The sequence below is a fragment of the Bubalus kerabau genome, chromosome 6, assembly GCF_029407905.1.
Source record: "Bubalus kerabau isolate K-KA32 ecotype Philippines breed swamp buffalo chromosome 6, PCC_UOA_SB_1v2, whole genome shotgun sequence".
Taxonomy (NCBI): Eukaryota; Metazoa; Chordata; class Mammalia; order Artiodactyla; family Bovidae; genus Bubalus; species Bubalus kerabau.
Window position 1 is genome coordinate 21,326,350 of NC_073629.1, and position 24,569 is coordinate 21,350,918.

A 24,569-nucleotide genomic window follows, 5' to 3' on the forward strand; every position below is an offset into this window, starting at 1 on the left:
TGTGAGAATGAATTGGGGGCTGTTGGTGGGAAAATTTGGGGAACAAAAGGTTACTCTTAAGACTCATGGGAAGATATGATAAAATTTGGAACTAAGAAATACCAGAAGTGGAGGGGAAGGACTGGATATAGAAGATACAAAAAACGTAGACTCTTCAGTATTTGGTCAATGATTAAATGTGAAGGATGAGGATAAAAGAAGAATCCATGATAACTTTAAGAATTCTGGCTTTGGTGACTAGCTATAGTAGTTTAAGTTTGAACAAAGAAAGCAAGACTGACTGACTTAAAGGAAGACAAAAACATGCTGTCTTTGAGATACCTGTGGAATATCCCAGTGGAGTTGTCCACTAGACATCTGGACATTGAGACCTGGTGATTTCCCTGAAAACAAGCGGCAACTGAAGCCATGGGAACAGATGAATTCTACCTAGGGAGATCAAGAAGAGTGAGAAGAGAACCAAAAGACAGAGTTGGGAGTGGATTCTTTACGATTTACAGGAAAAACAAGAAGAGTAGCTAGCAAAGGCTGCTGAGAAGGAGGCTGTCAGAAAGGTAGGGGGAGAAGCAGAGGGAGAGGCCAAGAGATAAGTCTTAAGAAGCACAGAATGGTTAAGTGAGGATTGAAAGAGACCACTGTGTATATTCTTGCAATGCAACTTTTCAAGAAATGTTTCAGTGTATTAGGGTGAAGCAAGAAGCCAGGGTATATGGACTGAAGAAGTGAGGAGTGAAGGCAGTAACTTTATCCAAGAAGCTTGACTGTGAAGGGAAGATAGGTTAGAAGAGAACCCTGACTCAAGGGCTTTAAACTTATTACTTAACAGAGAAACCTGAGTAAGTGTGGAGCCTGCAGGAAAGTAACCAGAGGAAGACAAGCTGAAAATACAGAGGAAGGAGGGAGAGGGAGAGAAAGAGAAAGGAGAGACAGTGCAAATAATTACAAGAAAGGCTTCAGAAGTGATGGTAGGAGTCTAAAACTAGTGATAGCAAAGAGGTTAGTTCTAAATAAGGAAAAGGATGTATTTCCTTTAGAATGAAGGAAGGAGATAAAGGTAGATACATCTAACTAATCCTATACACATGGGCTAGACACTGAGGGCGGAGAAGGCAACGGCACCCCACTCCAGTACTTTTGCCTGGAAAATCCCATGGACGGAGAAGCCTGGAAGGCTGCAGTCCATGGGGTGGCGAAGAGTCAGACACAACTGAGCGACTGCACTTTCACTTTTCACTTTCATGCATTGGAGAAGGAAATGGCAACCCACTCCAGTGTTCTTGCCTTGAGAATCCCAGGGACGGGGGAGCCTGGTGGGCTGCCGTATATGGGGTCGCACAGAGTCAGACACGACTGAAGCGACTTAGCAGCAGCAGCAGCAGACACTGAGGGACCTAATGCCTGACATATGCAATTTTTTTCACCATGAAGCAGAAACACTGGTGTGGGTTAGGTGACTTGGAGATTATGGCAAACATTCTAAACTGATGTGGTGAGTAAGACAAAGAGAGAGGGTTCTCCTCTCTTCTTTATGTATCTAAGGATACATAAGTCTGATTGAGTACCCCTGAAGGCCCAAGTGAGGTGAGAAACAATGAATTTGTAGTGGCCCTAATATATAATTTGTATGATCACCTCTAGTAGTACAGAGAAGTAGATATGAGCCTTAAGGCTGTTACTAATCCAATAGTAATCTGGTGCTTTAGACTACACACCAGATTATTTTATAAACTTCCTATAAATTTATAAATTCTTTATAAACTTATAGGAAAGCATCATCACTGTCTACGAATGACTAACATTTTCTACACCATCAAGGTTTTTTCCTTCACGTCTTTGCTTCTAGTTACTGGCCAGCTTTTTCTTGCGGAAAAATTTGCTTAAGAGTTATATAACAGTGATAGTATATTTTTGTGCAAAGTATGATGATCTCTCAATTATTCGGAGACTGACTATTCAGGCAAAATACAGGTCCTTGTCTTTTCTTACATCTGATATGTGTTGTTTCAACTCTTACTAATATTTCTACAGAAGTATTTCTCTTAGAAATACTAATATTCCTAAGATTTCTACGAATATCTAAAACTCAAGTTCCGCTCTTGTCAGGATCTTTAGGGGTTTATTTCATGAGAAAGGGATCAAATAAACTACAATTGGTTGTAACTTTAAAAACTGGTATGAGTCCCTGTAACTTTTACCATAGTAAAAGTGAATAATGAATAATCACTAAATTTCTAAGGATGTATGTTTTTAATTCTTCCCAATATATTGGTTCTAGAGGTACCAGTGATTCTGAGATAATAATGACTTCTCAAGTGCAGTCTCAACTGGTTTAATATTCATTAAAGGACGAGTTCTGTGGGAAAACAAATCGAATGTTGTAAGAATGTGCCATCAAGAAGACAAGAAGACATTCTACCAATATTTGGTCTATGTAGGGTCTAACAATAGGTCTAGCTATCTAGGGCTAGCCTACATATTTAGAAAACAAGAAGAGAAAAAAATACAGGCAGTTACAGTATTCAGAAATAATAAAATCCTCAAAACTGAAATGATTTTTTGCCAGAAAATGAGTATTTTTTACAGTAACATTCCATAAGCAGTGCTCTTTACATTAAGGGATGAATACAGCCTGAGACCCATCTTGCAGCTTATTTTCAATAAATACTCATGAATCACACAGATTGCGTCATTAAGAATAAGGGAAGCAGGTTTCTCTCTTACAGGGTACCCACGACTGATGAGAGGAACTAGACAGGAACACTTGTTTTGAAGTCCTGGTCTGATACGTGTGTGTGCATGCTTAGTCATATCCAACTTTGTGCCACTGTGGACTGTAGCCCACCAGCCTCCTCTGTTCATGGGATTTTCCAGGCAAGATATTGGAGTGGGTTCTATTTCCTCCTCCAGGGGATCTTTTCACCCCAGGGATCGAACCTGAGTCTCCTGTGTCACCTGCACTGGCAGACAGATTCTTTACCATATGAGCCACCCGGAAAGTCCCTTGGTCTGATAAGTCAATTTAAAAAGCAGCTGAGCAGAGTAACAAGGCTCATCCTGGACATGATGTTGCTTTTCCATAGCTGCCCTCTGCCGATCACCTGCTTCTAGAGTACATATCTTTCTTATGGAAAAGAAAGGCAAGAACTGGGAAGGAGTAAATTCAAGTGGGTTTCTAACACAGCCAGAGAATTTATCAGACTATATTTTAATCTGATAATTTCAGGGTGCCAGAGTATTTTTGTATTGCTGGAGAGGGAAGAAAATGTCACTGGTGGTTACTGTGAGTTTAGGTTGTATCAATGTAAGGACAAACTTACATAGGGATAGGCTCATAGAGCTTGACTCAGTTGTGCACCTAACAGAGATGATTATGTCATATTTGGTTATGAAAACATTAATAAATGTATTTTCCTGCGCTTCCTACTACTTAGGCTGGCTTAAGGAGGAATATCAGTGGAAAAAAATAAAAAAATAAAAAATCTCTGACATTTTTCCATTTAATTCCTTTCTCTGGTGAATTTTAAAAGTAGATGTTCTGATGAGGCCAACAGTAAAACATTTTTATATAATGGGTAAAGGTAAGTGGAACACACAAGTTCAATTCTTTGTACACATCTTCCTGTGCTCTGTAATTCACCATAGCAACTGAAAGCATTAATTAATGCAGATAGTAAACATTAGAAAACATTAGTCTGTTCATGCTGTATATAGATATACAGGGACACCTTGAGAACCCAACCAATTTATATCCTATTCCCAAGTGGTTCAGTGGTAAAGAATCTGCCTCCCAAGCAGGAGATGTGGGTTTGATGCCTGGGTTGGGAAGTTCCCGTGGAGAAACAACCCGCTCCAGTATTCTTGCCTGGGAAATCCCAGGACAGAGGAGCCTGGCAGGCTACAGTCCACGGGGATGCAAAAGAGTCGGACTAAATGACAACAAATTTTATTAGAAGATAAAAACATTTTCACATACAGTATTTCTGGAAATGATTACTTTAATCATTAATCATTAAGCAGAAAAATTTAAAACTTTTAAGAGGCAATATGTTACCTATTTTGTGGGCTGTTATGGCTAAAATTCAAAATTTTGAATTAGTACTTACAGATGGTTAAAGATCATACGAGCATGGATTGGAGGAGAAAAGACCAATGAGAAAGGGCTGCTGCTTCCATAGAAACAAAAGCAAGATTCTACTCAGTTGGTACAAATGTGAACGAGTAATTCCTTTTTGAATTCTACTAAATTTGGAATGCATGACCAGATAGCTTCATTTTCTCATCACATGTTTCAGTTGCTTGTTTTTATCAGGGATAAAAAGCAATTCTGGAGCAAGAAAAAAAATTTAGCCTCAATGAGATCTGTGAAAGTACCATCTGCGGAGAAAGATCAAACCTAACTTGTGGATATCGCTACACTGCCAAGCAGGTTAACCACTAACTTAGCTAAGGGCTAAAACATTTCTACAGTTGTTCCTGGTTTTGCAAAGTTGTGTTCTTGCCAGATCTCCTTTGATATCTTCTACTATTACAGTAACAACAAAATCAAGAAGTTCTATCATGATGAGACTTAAGTTAACCATAAAGATGACTATAATCAATGACTCTTTTATATGTAATGATCTAAGGTGAAGACAGTGACTAGAGCTTAGGGTGGGGCTAAGTGAATACAAAATCAAAATACTGTACAGGCAAATTGCAAACACTGAAATTTTCTGGTAATATCAATCAAATTTATTCTTTAGTTTAAATTTCCCAACTGTAAGTCTTGTCATGTCAACCACTACAGGTGGCTATATAAGAAATCTGACAAATCTACCGAACATCTATATGTAAAGCACTGTGTTAAATATTGTGAAAAACCCACATACTAATAAAACATAGTTCTTACTTCAAGATTAAGTACTTAATACCTAGTGGGAAATATAGATGTGTATACAACTACTGTCTTTTTTTTTTTACAACTACTGTCTTAATAGCTAGAGGTAACCATTATTAAAAATTTCTTATTTATTCTCTCAGATATATTTACTGTATACATAACCATACATGTGTTTGTATATATATATATGTGAGTGAGTGAGTGCAAGTCACTCAGTCGTGTCCGACTCTTTGCAACTCCCCAGGCCAGAATACTGGAGTGGGTAGCCTTTCCGTTCTCCAGGGGATCTTCCCAACCCAGGGATCGAACCCAGGTCTCCCATATTGCAGGCAGATTTTTTACCAGCTGAGCCACAAGGGAAGCCCGCACAGATATATAAATATATGTACAGTCAAGCACAGACTTATTTATATACACCTATGTACACAATCACATTTATGCTAATATACAGTTTTACACAAAAGGGGTATTATAGCATCTTGATTTTCTATCTAATATATCTTAGAAAGTTTTTGGTATCACGCCATGAAGAGTTATGCCATTTCTTAAGAAGAATGCACAGTAATGTACCATAATCTAGGTAGCCAGTTCTCCATTGAAAAATATTTATCTTGTTTCTGTGTGGTTTTTTTTTTTCTCACCATTACAAATGATGTTTTGGTAAATATCCTCGTGTACATGTCTTTGTGTACTTGTGCGAGTATATCTATATGGCAAATTTTTATAAGTATATTGTTTAGCAGGTCTTTTCAAGTCCTCTGCAGCCTTCCTTCTGTTAAAAACAGGGCCAGGAGGCGGTAGAGGTATCTTCTGTGCCTCCTACCACAGCTTCATAACCAATTTTCTGCCTTCTTCACAATTTTCATTGTCTCAGAAACTCATGACATAGTTGCACTGTTTTCTCCTGACCTCCTTTCCTGGTCACTCTCTTATTCCCTGAAGACTTTAACTCTGGTTTACTGTCCTCCTTTTCATTCCTGCTTCTTTCAAGATTTTGAGTGACTTTAACATCATCTCACATCCCAGTCTCCTCACCCATACTGATTTGTTCTTCCATCCCTCACAGCCACCAACACCCATGATTATAACATCAACTTTTTCATTACAAGTATCTGCAATACAAAAGGGCTTCCTTGGTGGCTCAGCTGGTAAAGAATCAGCCTGCAATGTGGGAGACCTGGGTTCGATCCCTGGGTTGGGAAGATCCCCTTGAGAAGGGAACGGCTACCCACTCCATCTTGAATTCAAGACTTCTTTCTCTAATAACCAGTCCTTCAACTTTCAACTCACTTATGCTAATATCTCTACTAAGAAATAATTCCTTGACCTCATCAATACCTCCAATTCATTCAACAATACTTTTTTCACTATCCAATACCTTCCTTTTTTTTCACTTCCCCAAATCCTGGCTGAACCCAGCTATCAGCCTTCTCTCATTTACTCTAGTGCAGCTAAAACCTGCTAGAGAAAAACCACACAACTCGGCTCATGGGCTGTATTTTAAACTAACAACACAAAACTCCAATGGGCACTCAACCCTACTTAGAAGTTTTACTTACATTTCCCTAGTAAATTTGATTCCAAGCCTAAAAATAACAATTTTACAATGTTTTTTCTTTTTATCCTGTACCTCACCTAATAGCTTGATGTCATATTTTACTGAAAAAATAGAAGTAATCAGACAAGGTGGTTTCCATGTTCTCACCATCAAAGTTACTACAGTGAAAGAAGCACCTCTGCTCCCATCAAAATATCTTCTGCTTGTGTTCTAGCTCCCTCAGACTTCACTTCTGCAACTCTTCCCCTTTCTCTTCTGCATTACCTATTTCTCTTTCTTTAGGATAATTCTCATCAGATTATAAGTATGCTCTTGAATTTCTCTTTCCCCCAAGCCCACAGTCTCTTCTGACTACGATCCCATTTTCTGACCCCCTTCATGTAAAACTTGTTAAAAAGTGTTACATACATATATCTGTCATCTCTCTCTTATTTCTTGTAACCCTCTCTAATTTGGCTTCCAAACTCATTGAAACTGGGGAATAAAGTCATCAAAGACCTTCATATTGCCAAGTCTGATGGATTTTTCACTGTCCTCAACTTTTTATGTCTCAGAAGACTAGTCTTTAGGTAACCACTCACTCCTTGATCTTTATGACATCAAGCTTTTCTGATTTTCCTCTCTGTCTCTTCTTCAGTCTCTATTGCTGACTCCATATCCTCTATTCAGTGCTTAGTCCTGGACTCTTTCTTTCCCCCTTCTATGCTCTCTCCCTGAGTGATCTAATCACTTTTAAAGGTGACAAAGCTTTAAGTCACCAAAATCTTGACGACTTCCAATTTAGCATTGAACATTTCCAATTATCTAGCAGACATCTGCAATTTAACAATAAAACTCTTGATTTCCTTCTAAAACCTGAGAATTATTCTTGACTTCTCTCTTACCCTTGTCCCATTACTCTACTCCCATTAAGTTAAGTCTATTGATTCTACCTTCGCACCCAGGCTCTTTATCCAAAGCATCCTCATTTCTTACCTGGACTACTGCAGCCACCTCCTAAGTAGTCTTTCTGCTTCTAATTTTACCTTCAATAATCCATGCTCCCCAAAAGCTGATCTTTTAATACATGGTTCAGTTTATGTCACTTGAATGTTTAAAGCTCTTTAGTGGCTTTCTATGCCACTTAAAAACAAAAAACAAAAAAAATCTTTACCAGGGCCTACGAGACCCCATATGATCAGCCCTACTTCTCAACTTATTTCCTCCTTATTTGCTATGCTCCAACTGCACTGGATTTTTTTCTGTTCCATGAACTTGCCAAGTTTTCTTTCTTCAAGGACTTTGTTCTGGTGTATCCTCTGCTTATGATGCTTTTCTTCCTCATCATTATGTGATTGGTTCTTTCTTGTAATTCAAAACTCATCTTCAATATCACTTCTTTAGAGAGGTTCTCTCCATCTGAAGTAGCCCTCCCCACCTTGACAAAGTACTCTGTAGCTTATTATCCTATTTATTTCCTGAATAGCACTTATCTCATCCAAATTATATTTTTTATTTGTTTACTACTTTACTGTCTGTCTCCTTCATGTAAGTTAAGGCAGGTACTTTGCCTTTCCTGTCCCTTCCACTTCCCCAGCATCTTAAGCAGTTCTTGACATATAGAAAGCATTCAAATATTTGTTATAAAAAAGGATGAAACAATTGAATTATTAATACATATTTAGGTAATAGTGACAAATGCTTTAACAGATGCTGACAACTGATAAACTGTGCATTTTGCTGGAAGAGCATCATTTTGAAATTTATTTGGAAACGAATTCCCCAAATTAGAAAGGTTTGCTGTCATGAACTAATCATCTACTTTTCTGGTGATCTATTATGTCCCTTTAGCCAATTTCTTGTTCAATAATTCTTATATGAAATTCATAAGAAAATCAATATTTTTACTTTTATCATGTTAATTATAAGGCTATTTAATAGAATTATTCTGTTTTTCAAAAAGCCTCTCAGGTGAATAGCTTTGGGCTGGCTTTCCTTTTTACCACTTTGCTGACATTTCTAAATTTTGATTCCAAATGAGTATACTGTCTGAATTTAACCCCACATGTTCTGCTTCTCAACCCTGGATTTTTAAAAAGAATTTTTTTCTGTTCTGTTACCAGACTACAGAGTTTTTTTAAGAAAAAAAGTGAAAAAATACATTTTTATCATACAAGAGTTATTTATGTACCTCAAAACATTTTTCTCCTTTTGGAAATTTATTACATTCATAAAACATTATTCTTCCAAGGCCTTAGATTATGATTAGCTGAAATAATAGAAGAATTATACTAACAGTAACAATTCGCAAATCAATCTATCTAATAGGATTCAGCTACATATATTAGGCTCTTTATAATATGTGGTCCCAATAAAAAATACATAAATTTTTTTTGTATTGAATTTATAACTAGGTAGAATTTATGTATATTTAAAATTTCAGGTTGGCTTATGTAAGTTTATTCTGGACAAGCTTTGTTTTTATTAAAACTTAACAAACCACCGGATTAAAATGACAATTGCTTCCTTCAGTTAATACCTAAAAAGAAAACCATCCTTTCCTCCAGTGTGACAAAAGGCCTTTGTTAATTAGGTCTCAGTGTGTATATTGGCCACATTTGGCAAAGTCCAGTCCTCGCCAAAAATAGTAACAACCTGCTCTGGATGGCAATCAAGCAGCAAATCTATTTTCAGCTTTAATGTTTGAAACTCCAAATGCTAGATGCCATGGAACTGAACCTTAAATGGCATAAGTGAACTAGTCTGCTACTTAAGGACAGGACACAAGTATTTGGAGTGCTCCAAAACATTTGTTTCTGTATTCCAAAAGAAATAATACTCAGGCTTGATAGAGGAATTTAAATCTAACTTTGACACATGTAAAACCAGAAGAACCTGAGAACTGAAACAACTGGGAAAGGAAGAGTAGAATGACAGAATCTTAGTTGTAGTCTCTTATAGTACCCTAAATTTCCTATTTTCTTAGTATTTCTGATTTTTATCATTAATATCTTTGTTCTCTTACCTGTCTCTGAGTGTGCTGGGGCCTAGATAAGGATACAGGTTTTCTTTAAGCTTTCCTTTGATGAGATGGTCCAGGGTCTCATGTAAGAAAGGTTGATGCTGAGTATATACATTTTCTACTCCCTAAGACAGGGGGAAATGGTTCTTATGTCATTTTTTTTGAAACGTGCAATGTAACTGTTAATGATACTCATATCAGAAAAGGACATGCAATAGCGATTTCAAGGGGTAAGAGTCAACCAGGAATTTTAGGAGAATTTTAGTTATTATTTTTATCAATAGAAATGTTCCAATCTTATGAAAATACTCTGTAATTTAAGGCTAGCTATTATAAAAGAATTTTTAAAATACAACTGCTTAAATTCCTTATCATCTCTTCACTGATTCATTTTTTTGAGAAAATATTATATGGCAGGTAAAAAAAAGAAAAGGACTATATAGCAAAAGAGACTAGAAACACTCAGGAAAATGAAAAAATTTCGGGAAACATAAAGGCTAGCAGATTACAACTAACTTTTGACCATATTAAGAAAATAGGTAGTTTTAAAAGATTTATAATTGCTTGCTTCATCTTTAATTTCTGTCACAGGAAAAACTACCTGACAAACCTTAAATTATAAACAAATGGAGTAAAATAGTTATGACTAACAGAACTGGCTGCCTTTTTATTCTTGGGTATTTCCTGGAAATATCTTACTATTCTTTTATTAGCTGTTTGGGCCAATGCTGATGCTGTTCCAATACAGAAAGTATTTAAAAAAAAAAAAAGTATTTAAAGAAAAAGCTTTCAAGAGACCGTTTGCTTTAATTTCATTTAACTGCATGCACACATGCTATGTCGCTTCAGTCGTGTCCGACTCTTTGCGACCCCATGGACTGTAACCTGCCAGGCTCCTCTGCCATGGAATTCTCCAGCCAACAGTACTGGAGTGGATTGCCATGCCCTCCTCCACAGGATCTTCCCAACCTAGGGATCAAACCTGTATCTCCTGTGTCTCCTGCATTGGCAGGCGGGTTCCTTACCACTAGCGCCACCTGGGAAGTCTCTCACTTAACTGACATAGTACTAAATCAGCGGCAATCCTGAAGTTACTTGGAAGATCACATTCATTCACTCTCAGGGTCAGGGGCTTCAACTGTTTCTTATTTAGGAAAGCACAGCAATATACCTTTAATCCTTTGAGGAACTGCTTGGTAATAGCCACAGCATCTTTGGGGCTGAAGAGGTCACTTCCTCTGACCCGTTTACCACCATATTCAATTACTGCAGACACAAGCTTTGTTTTAAAAAAAAAGAAAAAAGAGAGAGAGAAACAACTTCTTACTGCTTGGGGAACAGGAAGAAAATAACTTTATTACGGAAATGAAGACATGAGAGGACAGAATTAGGATCGAACCCAGCCTCCTGCATTGCAGGTGGATTCTTTACCAGCTGAGCCACAAGGGAAGCCCAAGAAGTGGGTAGCCTGTCCCTTCTTCAGTGGATCTTTCTGACCCAGGAATCGAACCAGGGTCGCCTGCATTGCAGGTGGATTCTTTACCAACCCAGCTACCAGGGAAGCCCATAAAAACAGTATGACTCATCATCTGTCAGAACTAAAAGGCTGTAACAATAGAGTTGGTTCCTGTTTGGTGGGATTCATATATAAATCTGGTTACCTTTCGATACTTCTCAGAAACACCTTTATTCCTAAGGTCCATCATTAATCCTGGCAGGCTATTGCTGCTGTGTCGCTCGTAATGTAGCGCATAAAGCATCACCAGGCGGGCAGCATCAAACTCTGTCACTCTGGGGTTCTGTAGGAGCCTCTTTACGTTCTGAAAAAACAGAGAACTGTTATTTATCCTCCCTTCACTTGGGTGATGTATAATATCTTAGTTCTAAGAATTACTGAATGGTAGTGATACATCTGACTAAGATATCATGACTAAGATCACTGGGCTTCCCAGGTGGCTCAGTGGGTAAAGAATCTGCCTGCAAAGCAGGAGACACAGGAGATACAGGTTCGATCCCTGGGTTGGGAAGATCCCCTGGAGAAGGGCAGGGCATTCTAGTATTCTTGCCTGGAGAATCCCATGGACAGAGGAGCCTGTCGGGCTACAGTCCATAGGGTTGCAAAGAGCTGGACATGGCTGAAGTGACTGAGCACACAAGATCACTACTAAGGCAATGTACAGGTCATAGATTTAGCAACTGTTTCAACTACAGAAAATTAGATGCCTTTTGCCTAAGATAAGAATTAAATAAGGACATAAATTCTCATTGTAACTGCTTAAGACAAATATGAATTTAACCATGGTTATTTCCTCTTTTCTTTCCTTTGACTGAGATAGTTCAGGGTCTTATGTGGGAGAGATTACAATTTCCTTGCCAAAATAAGGAATACATATTATTCCCACCACTAGTTCTACTGCTTCAGTCAATATAGCACACAAGAGAACTTACTAGTTGACTTGTAAAACTCTACTGCCTTCTTTCAGTGTTAGTGACTGACCAGTGAAACGAAGACACATTGGTAGAATTTTACATAGGAGAACGGGCTTAATCTCCAAGAAGCATCATATGTAACAATATGTCTCAACATGGTTCACAGAGATATGAATATGTGACAGCATGTAATCTGTAAATGAACACTTATGATCTTAAGAGGGCAGGTACTGACAGCAAAGGAAAGCAGACAAAATTATGTTTAGGTTTTATCAATTCTCCCATAAGGAGACTTCCCTACAGTATAGATTTATATTTATTATGCAGTAGAACACATTAATTAGAGCCAACAAATACTTTTGATCACTCTCTTAAGCACAAGGTACTATGTCAGGCACTGGAGGTGATACAGAGATAAGTTAGAGACACTTTCTGTCCTCAGTGAGTTCACAGACAATGAGGATAAAACAGTATAGCTCATTCTTCTATAAAATACATTTCTTAATGTGCTTTAGCTCTATGAGATGGTAAACATGGGAATAACACAGAAGGCATATTGGTTTGTATGTAATTTTTCAGCAAGTTAATATTTAGAAAAGATCAGGGACAAGTTTCCTCTTTAAAGAACATGCTTCACCAATATGTTAAGGAAAAAGATGAAAATTCAACGGAAAGTAGTGTTTTTTTAAGAAGTAACTGGCTTTGCAGCTTTAAGAACTGCTGCACTTTCCACAATGTTAAGCTACACAGGGAAGGGGAAAACGAGAATGAAAAGAATGCAAAGATGTTTATCTGTGTCAAAAAGAAAAACAAAACAACCCAAAACTGACTGATATCTTCATATTGTACTTTTAATTTTGATGACACAAGTCTCTATGAGAAGCAGATATTTTTGAGGCCTTATTTGCTGAAGAAAAAGACATGAGCCACAAGAGTAAAACCACAAAGGATGGTCTGAGTGCATTTCTAGGTGCAAGCGTTAGTTGCTGTCATGTCCAACTCTTTGCGACCCCACGGACTGTAGCCCACCAGGCTCCTCTGTCCATGGAGTTCTCCAGGCAAGAAAAACTGGAGTGGGTTCTCATTTCCTTCTCCAGGTCCAAATGCCAGTGGAAATTTAACTGTGCTAGCATTTTAATTAGGATTATTATTTTATTAAGGCTCTGATTACAAAGTTATATAGATTTTTCTTTCTTTTTTTAGTTATATAAATTTTAAGTGATCTGCTTATAACCCTATTTTCCCATAACCCTTGTTTATTTTTAGTCCATGATTTTGCAGAATGTGAAGTTTTTTCAGGAACACATATGTGGTATTATAACAGAAACATATGTATGAAAAAACCAAAAACTGAAAATCAGTGCAATGGGGGAAAGGGAACACAAAGTAAAGAGACGTTCGTCTAGTTACTGAGGAATCATAAAAAACTTCGTTTCTACAAAAGGCCTTAAAAACTAAGCTTTGGAATTAGTTTGAGAGGCTGAAAGAGATAGTATTAATAGGGATATGGAAATCAGAGAAAGAAATGAGTTGAAAGACTAGTAAGAGTCTTTGGAGGGCACTGGATTCTGAGGACATAACCACTAACATCTGTATAGTACTCTGCAACTTACAAGATGTTTTTAAATACATTATCTTTTTAGTACTTCACGACAACAATGTCTAATGTCTAACAACTCAACTATTCACACTAAAAAGAGGGACGATGATGAAATGCAGAGCCTCCTAGGTAGCTTTCAAGTAGAAAGTTCTCTCAGTAGGATTTCTACTGTTGCTTTTCTGGGTGAACATTTCACTACCATCATCCTTACAGGATCAAAAAGGAAGAAATTTCTCTTCTACAGATTTAAACCCTGCTATCACAAAACTTTCCTTACTTCTTTTCCCTTTTGTGGTAACTTTTTCAGACAGCAGTGACTAAATATAGGCTGTTTAGAATAGCCTGTTCACATATTTTACTAATTTCTATTATAATATGGAGAAATTTCAGGATACAAATTCCTTATCAAGTAAAAATACACCATTTCAGAAGTATCTCAGTCACTTGGCATAAAACATCCATCTGAGATCTCTGTTGTTGCTTTTCTTATAAGCGCAATGTTTCACTTTCTGCCCTTGTAGTCTTACCTTAAATCTACTCAATTTCTGACTGATCTGTCTTTGTTGTTTAGTCGCTAAGTCATGTCCAACTCTTGTAACCCTCTATGGACTGCAGCCCTCCAAGGTCCTCTGTCCATGGGATTTCCCAGGAAAGAATACTGGAGTGGGTTGCCATTTCCTTCTCCTGGGGATCTTCCCAAGCCAAGGATGGAACCCGTGCCTCCTGAATTCGCAGGCACCAGGGAAGCCCGACCTGTCTTTGTACATCTAAGCAAACCTGAGATACTCAAGTAACTATAAACCCACAAAAACCAGAATGGTGACAAAGACTATTTGCAGCAATTAGTTTATACCCTTCCTATTTGCTCCCTTTCTAATTACCTTTCCTTCAATCTTGACTCCTGGCTCTGTTTCTCATTAATAAATCCACTTGTATTCCTTGAAATGTGGTACTGGTTTTTAGAGTCTGTGGCTTGACTCTTAGCTTTTCCTCGATGAGCAGCCTTGTGATCTGATAGCCCAGATCTGGTCCAAGACTACTCTGCTTTCTCTTGAGCCCTGAGGACCCAACCCATGGCTCAGGTCAGTGTTCCAGTTAAACTCACCTAGTTCCTCATGAAAAGACACATGTAGGTACAAGCTGAATTCTTTCTTCTTTCTCAGTTATATAAGTCCTCGAAGAAGCAGGGCCTTTTTGTCTGCCTGGATGCCACATTATCCTTTGACTTAATTTTGAACTATTTTCCCTCATGGCTACTTGACTCAACTTGACTGATAGTGACATACATTATACAGAGATTCCAGGGTTTTAACCAAGGAAGAGGAGAAAAAGAATCTGAGAGCCTTTAATTACATAGGAGGTATGTGCTTCATGGAGGTATTTATATGTTAAAAATATGGCTGAATTATATAATGACTTTTTGGTATCTTTTTTCTTATTAAATTTCCCATAACCTTGAGATAATCAAAAGAGAAAAGTATACTGTTACATAATAACAACAGCTGACTAAAGAGTGAAATGGAAAACTACTGTCCACTGAGGAAGATGGGATTCAAAAATGTTCCACTGGATTCTAACATTACTATAGGCCCAATGAAGGAATAGGAATAGAAACGCAAAAACACTATCTGTGAAGGTCAAGTTTCAAAATGGAGCTAACATTCATTCAAAAAGACATTAACTAAAAAACAATTCTGATATTTAGAGATTCTTCTGTTATCTTGGGCTGACTACTTTTCTGTTTTCTTCTACCAAAACTATGCTAAAGCAGCACAAGAAAAAAACATTTGTATTGACATACCTATATTTTATGGAGAAGGAAATGGGAAACCGGCTCCAGTATTCTTGCCTGAGAAATCCCATGGACAGAGGAGCCTGGTGGGCTGCAGTCCATGGGGTCGCAAAAGACTTGGACATGACTTAGTGACTAAAAGATGACAATGACAACCTATATTTTAAACTAATGTACAATACAGTTGAAGTCTGCAACTAAAGATAATTCTCTCTCTCTCTCTTTTTTTTTTTTGGCTTTAATTTAACCTAAAGAACAAGCTCTGTACCCTGTTATCAACTATCACAGTACTGTAGTAAAACACTCAATGAATAGCATTATAAGCCAACAGATTAGAATAGCAAGATGAAAGTGGCAGAAGTCTTCAGCATGCTGATATGATTTTAAAAATGAGTCTAATCTAACAGTCTGAGAGAACAGTTATGGAGAGCTTATCTAGAAAAAAATGACACAAAATAGGCGAGATCCAGTTCCAGTTCCACTAACTGGAAAATACATCAGGTTTCTTTTACTTAATGACTAGTCAAATTTAGCTTTCTTGTAGGTCTTCTGCTGGTCAACACTGTTTCTGAAACATTAGTTAAATGATGGTTTAGAGAGACAGGATCATTTTTAATCTTAGTTGGTCAAAGTAAAATTGTCACCTCAATTTTTTGTGTCCCAAACAATTTTCTTACAATTCTAATGAGAAGCAAAAAAGCTTTTCTAAAATCAGAGAGAGTTCCAAGATCATGAGTGAATTAAAAAACATATCCTGGATGCCATAAAAAAGAGAATGCACCATAAAATAATAATACTGAAAACAGTGATAGTTAACATTCATTGAATGTTATAAGCACCAGGTATCATATTAAGTGTTTTATATGTACTAGCTCACTGGATCCTCACAAAAATCTTTGAGCTAAGTACTGATATTTCCCCCCATTTTACAGACAAAAAGACTAAGACTGGAGTGGCTAAGAATCATTTTTAAACCCAAGACATCAAAGATCCAGGCCCTTACAGTCGCTCTTCTATTCTACACTGCTTCAAATAGAACTCTTTACCTTCATTTCTCTGACAAATATTTATTGTCCTATGTGTTATTAATGGCATGATTTGAGATCTTTTACCCAAGGTCAAAGAAATAGAGGAAAACAACAGAATGGGAAAGACTAGAGACCTCTTAAAGAAAATTAGAGATACCAAGGGAACATTTCATGCATAGATGGGCTTGATAAAAGACAGAAATGGTATGGACCTAACAGAAGCAGAAGATATTAAGAAGAGGTGGCAAGAACACACAGAAGAACTGTACAAAAAAGATCTTCATGACCAAGATAATCACAATGGTGTGATCACTCACCTAGAGCCAGACATCCTGGAATGTGAAGTCAAGTGGGCCTTAGAAAGCATCACTACGAACAAAGCTAGTGGAGGTAGAATTCCAGTTGAGCTATTTCAAATCCTAAATGATGATGCTGTGAAAGTGCTGCACTCAATATGCCAGCAAATTTGAAAACCTCAGCAGTGGCCACAGGACTGGAAAAGGTCAGTTTTCATTCCAATCCCAAAGAAAGGCAATGCCAAAGAATGCTCAAACTACTGCACAATTGCACTCATCTCACACGCTAGTAAAGTAATGCTCAAAATTCTCCAAGCCAGGCTTCAGCAATATGTGAACCGTGAACTTCCAGATGTTCAAGCTGGTTTTAGAAAAGGCAGAGGAACCAGAGATCAAATTGCCAACATCCACTGGATCATGGAAAAAGCAAGAGAGTTCCAGAAAAACATCTATTTCTGCTTTATTGACTATGCCAAAGCCTTTGACTGTATGGATCACAATAAACTGTGGAAAATTCTGAAAGAGATGGGAATACCAGACCACCTGACCTGCCTCTTGAGAAACCTATATGCAGGTCAAGAAGCAACAGTTAGAACTGGACATGGAACAACAGACTGGTTCCAAATAGGAAAAGGAGTACGTCAAGGCTGTATATTGTCACCCTGTTTATTTAACTTATATGCAGAATACATCATGAGAAACGCTGGGCTGGAAGAAGCACAAGCTGGAATCAAGATTGCCGGGAGAAATATCAATAACCTCAGATATGCAGATGACACCACCCTTATGGCAGAAAGTGAAGAGGAATTAAAAGCCTCTTGATGAAAGTGAAAGAGGAGAGTGGAAAAGTTGGGTTAAAGCTCAACATTCAGAAAACGAAGATCATGGCATCTGGTCCCATCACTTCATGGGAAATAGATGGGGAAACAGTGGAAACAGTGTCAGACTTTATTTTTCTGGGCTCCAAAATCACTGCAGATGGTGACTGCAGCCATGAAATTAAAAGACACTTACTCCTTGGAAGGAAAGTTATGACCAACCTAGACAGCATATTAAAAAGCAGAGACATTACTTTGCCAACAAAGGTCCATCTAGTTAAGGCTATGGTTTTTCCAGTGGTCATGCATGGATGTGAGAGTTGGACTGTGAAGAAGGCTGAGTGCCAAAGAATTGATGCTTTTGAATTGTGGTGTTGGAGAAGACTCTTGAGAGTCCCTTGGACTGCAAGGAGATCCAACCAGTCCATTCTGAAGGAGATCAGTCCTGGGTGTTCATTGGAAGGACTGATGCTGAAGCTGAAACTCCAATACTTTGGCCACCTCATGCAAAGAGTTGACTCATTGGAAAAGACCCCAATGCTGGGAGGGATTGGGGGCAGGAGGAGAAGGGGACGACAGAGGATGAGATGGCTGGATGACATCACCGACTTGATGGACATGAGTTTGGGTAAACTCTGGGAGTTGGTGACGGATAGGGAGGCCTGGCATGCTGCGATTCATGAGGTCACAAAGAGTCAGACACGACTGAGCGACTAAACTGAACTGAACTGAACCCAAGGTCAGGAAAGAAGAATATAGACTAGATTCTTCTTTCAAATGAAAAGTTGTGATATGTCAACACAACCATGCAGAGTGGGGAGGGCAATTATTTATTTTCTGAAGATTTTTCCTTTATGGTATGAAAAAAATCTTCCTTACTAAACAGTCTTTTCCAAGGCTATGCATATGTTTCAATGACAGTACACTGCAGTTTGGTTCTAGTGAAATTCTTCTGAATCAAACTGGATAACTCGTTAGAAGTGGCAGCAATTTTTAGGTTAATTTTTAGCAATATATGAGCTTTTCTTCCCTCAGCATCATACGGTCATTATTCAATAAAGCAAACCTCGTCTCTACTCAAAAATCAATTCATTGCTTCATGACGTTATTATCATCTAAGGTCAAGCCAAGGAATGCTGTATCCCATCTAGGGGTCAAGCCGCTGGCATCTACTCATTATTAAACAAAAGTTCTCTTTATTGACTATTTACATCATGTTGCCAAAGAAATCCTTTATGGTGGTGGAGTCGAAATCAACTGCTCACTGTAAAACCCTAATACCATGGGCAAGAAAATCTTCAAAAGATAATTTTTTTAAATATAGGGATTTCTTGGCAGTCCAATGGTTGAGACTCTAGGCTCTCAATGCAAAGGGCACGGGTTTGATCCCTGGTTGGGGAACCCTGCATGCTGTACTGGCAAAGTGGATCACAAATGGAATTCATATTTTAAAGTGTCAATTTTTCTTTTAAAATGAACAAAAAATAAGATTTCAAGCAAAGGAATTATAGTAGCCATTTCTAAATGCTTTCCATATGGTGAGATACAAATAAAGATACTAAAATTGGCTAGTGATTAAGTTTGGTTCTATTGTTTTAAAGGGAAAGCTAAAATGATAAAGAAACATAAGGAAATTTAAATTTAGTTACAGGACACAATTCTGTTTTTATTTCATAAGGGAACAAAATTCATTTTATTGAGAAAAATAAAAAGTTTTCCATAGGAATATTTCAATTAGGCCCACAGACCAACTCTAAATTGTTATTAGCAGTGTTGTTTAAAGAAAGTTAGTGAAGTTAAATAGATTATGAGGTATCTTACAAAGGAATACTATTTAGTGATTTGATAGAATGAGTGTTTAGGTTCTAGTCTGGAACAGTCTCTGAGACACAAAGTAAGTGAAAAAGCAAAATGCAGAACTATGTGTACGATATGGTATCATCTGAATTTTAAAAAAGAGAGAGAAGGAAATACACACACTCACACAGGCTTGCACATGCACAGAATAACAGTAAGGATGCAAGTGAAACTACTAACAGATTCAGTTTGTACTATTTATCTCTTTCATCGAATACTTATATTATCTATTTAAGAATTAAAACTTACGATGAACCATAATGGAAAAGAATATAAAAAAGTATATATATATAAAACCGAAATCACTTTCCTATACAGCAGAAATTAACACAACAATGTAAATCAACTATATTTCAACAAATATTGATTAAAAACTAATTAGAATTTAATACAACTAAAAATAATAGTCACCCTAAAAGTTCTTTGAGAAGATTTAAGAATACAGAGATAAAATTAGAACTGCTGACAGAAGTACTTTTCATAAATATAAATATAAAGCAAATAGCATCTTTATGATTTTAAAAATAATGTTTACCAAGAGGAAATCTTGATAAAGATTTTTAAAAAGTAAAAATCAGCAACTATAAATCACAGTATATAACTAAAGCAACCATAGGTGGGTGAATTTGTTTCTTTCAATTGTATCATATCTTTAAAAAACTACGCTTAAGGACTTCCCTGGTGGTTCAATGGTTAAGAATCTGCCTGCCAATGCAGGGGATGCCAGCTAGATTCCTTGTTGGGGAACTAAGATCCCACACACTGTGGAGCAACTAAGCCCATGTGCCACAACTAGAGAGCCCCGCACCAAGGAAGGATCCCGAGTGCCACAACTATGACCCAAGGCTGTGGCTGTGCTTAGTCGCTCAGTTGTATCCGACTCTTTGCGACCCCATGGACTGCAGCCTGCCAGGCTCCTCTGTCCACGGAATTCTCCAGGCAAGAATATTGGAGTGGGTTGCCATGCCCACCTCCAGGGGATTTTCCTAACCCAGGGACTGAACTAAGGTCTCCCGCATTGCAGGTGTATTCTTTACCATCTGAGCTACCAGGGAAGCCCAAGCCAGCCAAAAACAAAACAAAACCAAAAATTATGCTAAGAGGAAAGAAACTAACTTTTACAAAGCACCTATCATATGGGAAGCACTTTACATCTGAATCCTGATAACAACCTAAAAGTTTGAAATCATTATCAAACTTTATGATAGGCGTGGGCAAAATAGGTAATTTTCCCAAAGAAATGTTGATACATAGAGACAGGATATAAGCCACGACAGTCTGGCTGCAAACCCTGTGTTGCTTCCATTATACCATGCTGGCTTTATTTTACAAAGAAAAATTGCAGGAGAGAAAGAGACTAGGATTTAGAATATAGGGTCCTATTAGTAAGGAAATGTGCTTCTTATAATAAATGGCTTAGAAACAGCCATTTCCCAAAGGACTCTCATTCCCAAGTTACTTACTGTCGGTGATACCACATTTTGTCATGTCTCAGGAACTTTGGAATTATCTCTCATTTGTTCTCTCGTTATCCTTATAGCCAATCTGTCTCTAAATTATTTTCTCCCTTTGATATTGTCTTTCATATTTGTCCTTCTGTACATTTTTACTACTATGAAGAGTTTTTTAGCCTCCCTGGTTTTAATTTTTTCACCTCCAAAGCATCCTTATTAGATTAAATTTCCTAAAATACTACTTTCATCATATCAACTTCTATATAAGACTCTATGCTGGATTTCTTTGCCTATCTCAGCAAATACAAATTCCTCTGACAAGCGTCTTCATAAACTAGCTCCTGTTTACCAATTCAATTTTATCTCCTATTTCTCTTCCACACCCACTCTCAACAGGTCATGCTGTTTATTATTTTTTTGCATACCTCTGCATCTTTGCTTTGCTGAAATCCTCCTCCAGATTCTATTCATTATTTACAGTCCATCTAAATATCACCTTCTCTAAGAAACTGTCCCTAATAACCTCAAATCTTACTATAGTCAGTACCACAACTCTGACTTAAATATTAACTGAAAATGCTGCCTAATTGTCTGATTATGTTACTTTTCTGCTAAAATCCTCTGATAGCTCCTGTCATTTTAAGATTAAAGCCCTATCTCCTTTCAATGGCCATAACCAGGACTCAATCTGTCCTTCTGGCTTATCTAAGACCATCCCTTATCTTGTATCCAGCACTAGCTACATTGAGTTAGTCTCTGTTCCCTTGGCTTTTTTTTTCTTAACATCTCCATGTCTGCATTCTCTCTGCCGAGAATTTCTTTTCTTGAAAAGTAATATCATCGTCTCTAAGAAGCTCTAAGAAGCCACATCCTTACAGAAAATAGCCGTCCTTCCTCTGTATTTCCATATCCCTTTGTAATACCTCCAGTATAGCACTTATTGCATACATTATAACTCCTGGTTTACATTTCTTTCTCCCTTACTAATATGTGAACTCTTTGAGGAAAAAGATGGCATTTTATTTATTTTTGTTCCTCTAGATACTCATTGTACGTGGAGCAGGCATTCACATGTTTGTGGAATAAAAAGCAGATGCTCAATAGTATAAATTTCAGTTCAGTTGCTCAGTCGTGTCCAACTCTTTGCGACCCTATGGACTGCAGCACGCCAGGCTTCCTTGTCCATCACTAACTCCCGGAGCTTGCTCAAACTCATGTCCATCAAGTCAGTGATGCCAGCATTTTAATAGATACTGTATCTTTAAATCTTCCTAACAATCCTGTGAGATATATATCATTATACCTATTTGACAAATAAGGAAAATGGCTAAGAAATTAAGCCAACAGCTCCAGGTCCCAAAGCCAGCAGTGGCAAATCAAACACTATAATTTAGATCTTCTGATTTTAGTCTAGCATTCTTTCTAGTTGACTGGGTTGCCCTCCTAAACACTCAGTTAATCGCCTGAACCCTTAGGGAGTGCACATTTTTTCTTCTCCTGTGCCTCTTATCATCTATCTTGTGTGTGTGTTAGTCACTCAGTCGTGTCCACCTCTTTGGAACCTCATGGACTGTAACCCACCAGATTCCTCTGTCCACGGATTCTTCAGGCAAGAATAGTGGAGTAGGTTGCCATTTCCTTCTCCAAGGGATATCTTCCCCATCCAATGACAGAACCTGGGTCTCCTGCAGTGCAGACAGATTCTTTACCATCTGAGCCACCAGGGAAGCCCATCTATCTTAAATAATCCTAATTTGTGTTCCTGTCTCAACTCCTGGTTAGACTGTAAATTCCATGTTGGTTAAGAAGGATTACTTGCCTTCGTATCACCTGCTCTGCTTGCCACAGTGGCTTACTACAGTAGGTGCTCATCAAATTGGACTGAACAGATACCTGGAGAGCACTAGAATGGTCGTTTTGACAGGCCAGTTCTTGTTCAACCTCTGAAACCTCCAGCAGATTCCGCTCACTGACCAACCGAGATAGTTCTCCAACCACTGTCACATGCTTTGACACAGTCCCAGACATCTTCTTGAACTGTGGGTAATTCTCAACAAAGGCCTGCCATGAGAAAAATATCAATTGGGGGTTCTGTTATTTCTTGAGGACAGGCATGTATGAAGAAGAGAAAAAAAAGGAAGGGATTATTCTTCTGCGCAGACTAAGGCGTCTAAAACTTTCAATCACACAGCATTTTATTATGCATAAGAAGAGAAGGACTGGTATATGTCAGTAGACTGAGTCATTAAATAGTTCAAATATGACTGAGGAATGGAAAGAAGTTCATGGCTTACTATGAAGTTTTTACTATATTGTTTCCTAAAGAGAAACAGAAAATAATCTTGAATCAAACACAAGGAATCAAGGCAGAAATCAGACCCAGAATATTCCAGAAATGTTGCTTACATGAATAGTTCCAAAGTCTTGCATGTTAGTCATCCATGTACATGTTCAATTTACCTTCATGTCTGCTATTGATTCTAGTTTTTGCTGTTCTTTTGGTTTCTTCTTCTGAAAGTCTTCCATGAGATTCTTTATGTTGCTGCCAATCTCAGCAAAGTTCAGGTACATATTCTGTGAAAAAGGAAGTTGCACATACAGTTCTATCCACTAGGCTGACTTTCAGACAATTTAAAAGGAGTGAAAAAGAACAATGAATACAGTTAGAACTGAAGGGCAAGAAAATTTCATTGTAATTACCAAATCTGGATATCGGCCAGGACACTGGTGATGAATACCACTACTAATCTCACAAAGAGCTACGGACAGGAGGGCAGTAAATAAATTGGGTTCTGATTTTTAAAGTACAAAACTACGTACATGATTACTAAGAAAAAAGTATTGTTAAAGGGTTAGAAAAGAAGTCTTCTGTCTTCCCTTGAGATGCAGTTTATCTATAGGATGCCTCTCGTATCCTTCCACACAAAATCCCACAGCTGCTCCCATTCTAACAAATCAGGATTAACCTCACATGGAAACAATTAAAAAGAACTCTAAACCACTTACGTTAGCATAGAACTCATCATTTTCAGCAGATAGGACCACCTCTCTCAAATCTTTACTGATTCCTGGCACTCTGGAAAGATCAATCCGATTGTTGTTTATACCCAGTAGTTCATGGACCATGGCCTGGTATGTCCACTAAATAAAGAATGACAAAAAAAACTGGTAACTGACAAAAATGTGGAAATATTAATTGGCAGGAAAACAAAAACTGATAATATTCTTAGCAAACTGGTCTTTTTTACATGGAGGTTCTCTATTCAGCTCAAATTTTATTAATATTTTGTGCTATACTAAGCATTAAGATTCTCATTTTAATTGGTTAAACATCCAAAAGTCAAAATACTTTTAGATTTCACACTTTTGGAAGAAGGGCACCCAGATTAATATTCCTGATAGAAAGAAAACAAATTAGATCTATCATTAGCTCCAATTTTTGCCTGTGAATTAAGAGCATATTTTTGGCTTCACAGATAGGGCTATATTGGTACTGCAGTTATAAGCTGTACCATTTCCTGTATGCTTCTGTGGTTTTTCTGCAGCATGAGAAGTATGTTCTTGCAGATCTGAGTAGTGCTATATTTATCCTGGGAACACTAATATTATCAGAAAAAACCCTGTAGGTTGATCAAAACATGCATATTCAGAAAGTTGCCTGTGAATCCATTTTATTTTATATTTTTACTTAATATGCATTGTGAAGAAGGACTGGTTTCCAGTTTTACAAAATGTGAACTTTTTTGGTAAAACTGAAAAGGAGAAACCCCAAAATTTGCCTTCTCACCTTTTATGGAGAATAGGTTACTTTTAGTCATAGGCCCATTAGAAAAAACTAAGTATTTTCCAGCAAATT

At 37.6% G+C, this 24,569-nt stretch overlaps 1 protein-coding gene across 3 annotated transcripts in view; it reads right to left on the bottom strand.

Moving 5' to 3' along the window:
- VPS45 (vacuolar protein sorting 45 homolog) overlaps positions 1-24,569 on the bottom strand; it is a 68,271-nt gene that overhangs the window by 29,835 nt on the left and 13,867 nt on the right. For 2 of the 3 annotated variants that reach the window (XM_055584471.1, XM_055584472.1), the window contains exons 8-13: positions 23,720-23,854; positions 23,174-23,287; positions 22,607-22,774; positions 11,100-11,258; positions 10,610-10,717; positions 9,442-9,563 (exon numbers count right to left, since the gene is read on the bottom strand). In XM_055584471.1, the coding sequence (XP_055440446.1) occupies positions 9,442-9,563; positions 10,610-10,717; positions 11,100-11,258; positions 22,607-22,774; positions 23,174-23,287; positions 23,720-23,854 (806 nt within the window). Of the gene's footprint in view, positions 1-2,221; positions 2,354-9,441; positions 9,564-10,609; positions 10,718-11,099; positions 11,259-22,606; positions 22,775-23,173; positions 23,288-23,719; positions 23,855-24,569 lie in introns of those variants that run through there. The other variant, XM_055584473.1, reaches the window with a different exon arrangement.